We start from the raw sequence: 3,727 nt of genomic DNA on the forward strand, positions 1-3,727 counted from the left end.
GTTTCCAGATGGATATGCGGAGCAAATCCATCTGGCGGAGTCAGGTTAGGTCCAACACACCTGATTCAGTCTTTTGTCTCCTCAGTATTCAGTCAGTTCCTCCAGAGTCCTCTAAGTTTATTTCATTCAGGTTTGTTGAACCAAAGACAAGTGGTGTCAAAAGTAAAAAAAACATTTGTTACTTAAGTAGATATAGGTATAGATACTGCAGTTTAAAAACACTCTGGTAAAAGTTGAAGTAGCAACTTGACCTCTTTACTCAAGTAAAAGTGTGCTCCAAAAACTACTTAAAGTATAAAAGTATAAAGTACGGTAACCTTAAAAAAAAACAGCCAGATACCACTATATGAACTGAAAGCTCAGTTTTTTGACTATTTGGAAAATTTCTTTGAGATAGGGCCAAGGATGAGGGAGGTCTTGTTGGTCTTCATCTCCCGATACGCACTCCCCTGTGACGACCTTTTAGACATTTAGACATGTTTTTCTGAATCCGACATTGTATCATGGCATAGACAATTCACGTTTGCGGTTTGAAGAACACCTGCTTGCTTCTGATGATTTCCTTTAGCTAACCAATGAGTGTTTGCGTTCTATGACTCATCCAATCACACTAGTTTTCACTAGATGTGGATGGAGCCAATGATCTGCATTGGATGGAGCACATGAAGGGAAATAAATATTTATAAACATTAAACCGAAGCCAAGAGTAACGAGTAACGTTTTTTTTTAAAGTGTAAGGAATAGAAAGTAAAGATACTTGTGTGAAAATATAATGAGTAGAAGTCAGAAGCAGGAAGAAAAATAAGCAATGGAGTAAAGTATAGATACCTAAAAAGTGTACTTAAGAACAGTAATGAAGTATTTGTACTACTTTACTTGACACCGCTGTCAAAGGCACATCTAAAAGTTGCAGAACACTGGCCCTCAGGAACTGGAGTTGCCAACCCATGCCCTAACCATAAGGCCGCCACTCTCTGGTGTACTTTTCAACATGGTCCTTTAAAGAACCTTTTGCTATCTGATTATTAATCAAAAAATAATAGACAGATTAATTGAAAAAATGTTAGTTGCAGCCCTAGTAAGAACATAATCCAGAAAGAAAAATCTGGAAGGTGGCAAATCGTTTTTTCACTGCAGCATTAACTTTTGTGTCTGTTTGTAGATTTTCAAATACATCAGTTTCAATAAGACCATGACTCAGCTGTCCTCCACGCTGGGTCGATGCGCCAAAGACATCTTGGGATTCGCCATCATGTTCTTCATCGTCTTCTTTGCCTATGCTCAGCTTGGGTATCTGCTGTTTGGAACAGAAGTCGAGTCTTTCAGCTCATTTGTGAAGTGCATGTAGGTGGTGAGAAATCTGGATAATAAAGAGATTTGACCGTTACGGCTTCATTTGAAGAGTCTGTTTCATCCTCCTGCAGATTCACACAATTCCGAATCATCCTTGGAGACTTTGATTACGACGCCATTGACCGTGCAAACAGAGTCCTTGGGCCCATTTACTTTGTCACTTATGTGTTCTTCGTTTTCTTTGTCCTACTGGTCAGAGATACTGCAATACATTTGTTATTTTTGTGAATAAATGTGAGCAATCAAGCGATCCCTTTATAACTTTATTTTTCAGAACATGTTTCTTGCCATCATAAATGACACGTACTCAGTGGTCAAAGAGGAACTGGCATCTCAAAAAGATGATCTGCAGATTACAGATCTCATCAAACAGGTATGAATAAAACTAAGATGATCTAAAAATAAAGTCAGATTTTGTTAATTTCTCCCAATGTTTACTAACGACACATATTCCTCTAAACCCAGAGCTACATGAAGACTTTCATGAGACTCAAACTCAAAAAAGAGAAAATATCAGACGTTCAGAAAGCTCTGCAGTCCGGATCTGGAGAAATTGAATTCAATGACTTCAGGGAGACTCTAAAGGAGTAAGAGGCAATACAGAAGAAAGTATGCAAACAAATGTCATTATTAAATATGGATCCTCACAGCAGTTTTGAATTTGCAGAATGGGTCATGGAGATAATGAAATATCTGCAGCCTTTACAAAGTTTGACCGGGACGGCAACCGAGTTCTAGATGCAGATGAACAAACCAGGATGAAGATGGAGCTGGAAGAAAAAAGGGTTTGTTTGTGATTGTTATTTAAGTTTACATGAGATTTACACTCTCTTGGAAATATTTATACTACCGGTAATAGAACTTTTTCCCCAATTTATTCTCATTTTTTGCAATAGACCAACATGAAGTAGAAAGTCAGTAAAGTGGAACCAAGAGAAAACTTGTTTTTTCTTTTTATTTATCTAAATATATATATATATATTAATATAAATTAACATTGTAAAAGTATAGCATGATTTGTTTAAACACCCCTAAACACCATTTTTACCTGCGTTACCATGCAGGCTTGTGGCTACCTCCAGTCGACACGGATAAAACAAAATATAAACTGAAATGAAATCTGCATCATTTTGAAAAGTGCTTTAAGATGGACTTTGACCGCTGCTTCTTTTTCATTTCCATCAGGATGCGCTTAACGCCGAGCTGAACAACCTTGGAAAGAATTATGGGAAGGAGTTTATGGAGCCTCCTGCCTCGTCAGGAGATCAAAGGAGTCGAACATTTGTGGACCAGGAACATTTTCTCAGGTGACTACTGGTTTTTTGCATGATTGATGAAATGTGAGGAGCTATATAAATGGATTAAAAGCAGATTTTTCTTAAATCATCAATCTGTCCCTCACCATTAAAGGCTGACCAGCCAGGTCCTCCAGATTGAGACTTCTGTAGCAGGTCTCACATCCAGGATGGATCTGATCATGGTCAAACTGGGATTAGAGGAAAAAACTGACACCAAAAAACTGATGGAATGACGTAAGTAGAGAGGAAAATAGAATTCATTTTAACTTTACGTTACATCTGCATCCAGACCAAAATAGGTTATGATTGCTGGTATTAGGGTATGATTGGACTTTAGATTTTACATTCAATATATCATTGATTCTTTCATTGTATTTGACAGATTTTTCTCAGACGGTTGAGCAACAAATGCTGAAAGTTCATCCAGAAAAGCTGCAAGTTCCACCACTTAATCAGCTATCAGCTGAGGCGCCGTCTGCTCAGAGGAAATATTCATTCCTGAAAACATTTTAGCATCAGCAAGATGTCATGGAAACATGTAAAATCTATTTTTTATTATTTTCAGTGTACCATAGTAGATCTAATACAACCAACGGGTCAATATTTAAGTTTTCACACCTTATGACAGAGCACAGCAATGCTTCGATGTATAAACTAAATGCACCCTATGATTCAACAGGTACCCAGGCATGACAAGCCCACATCATCAGCCCTCCTCTACCATGCTTATTAGTCAATGTGAGGTCTTTGTGATGCTGTATTGTTTTTCTCCTGACTTTGCTTTCTCTAAAAAGACTTTCCTAAAGTCCATTTAGACGTGACTGAGCAGACATAGAATCACAGTTCAGTAAATGTAGCCTAATTCATATTATATCCATTTATTACACATAGAGTGATGCATTAAAAAAACAACTAGTTCTGTGGCATTTGATGTTTTTGTCTTACACTTAATAAAACCTAATAAGTTAAATGCAAAAATAAAACATGGCTTTTGCCTAAACTTGCCCACTGGAAAAAAACAAATCTAGATAAGTAATTTTTTCTTAAAATAAGTGCATTTGTTCTTGGATTGCGGA

At 37.1% G+C, this 3,727-nt stretch overlaps 1 protein-coding gene across 1 annotated transcript in view; it reads left to right on the forward strand.

The window, feature by feature from the left end:
• pkd2l1 (polycystic kidney disease 2-like 1) overlaps positions 1 to 3,698 on the forward strand; it is a 10,582-nt gene extending 6,884 nt beyond the window's left edge. Inside the window, exons 8-15 of the mRNA XM_015380215.1 lie at positions 1,163 to 1,344; positions 1,425 to 1,545; positions 1,628 to 1,726; positions 1,819 to 1,940; positions 2,021 to 2,138; positions 2,539 to 2,660; positions 2,764 to 2,885; positions 3,034 to 3,698. Coding sequence (XP_015235701.1) covers positions 1,163 to 1,344; positions 1,425 to 1,545; positions 1,628 to 1,726; positions 1,819 to 1,940; positions 2,021 to 2,138; positions 2,539 to 2,660; positions 2,764 to 2,884 — 885 coding nt within the window. The 3' untranslated portion in view covers position 2,885; positions 3,034 to 3,698. The remainder of the gene's footprint in view (positions 1 to 1,162; positions 1,345 to 1,424; positions 1,546 to 1,627; positions 1,727 to 1,818; positions 1,941 to 2,020; positions 2,139 to 2,538; positions 2,661 to 2,763; positions 2,886 to 3,033) is intronic.
• Positions 3,699 to 3,727: the final 29 nt, after the last annotated feature.

The sequence above is a fragment of the Cyprinodon variegatus genome, unplaced genomic scaffold, assembly GCF_000732505.1.
Source record: "Cyprinodon variegatus isolate N-32 unplaced genomic scaffold, C_variegatus-1.0 Scaffold11, whole genome shotgun sequence".
NCBI classification, from domain to species: Eukaryota; Metazoa; Chordata; class Actinopteri; order Cyprinodontiformes; family Cyprinodontidae; genus Cyprinodon; species Cyprinodon variegatus.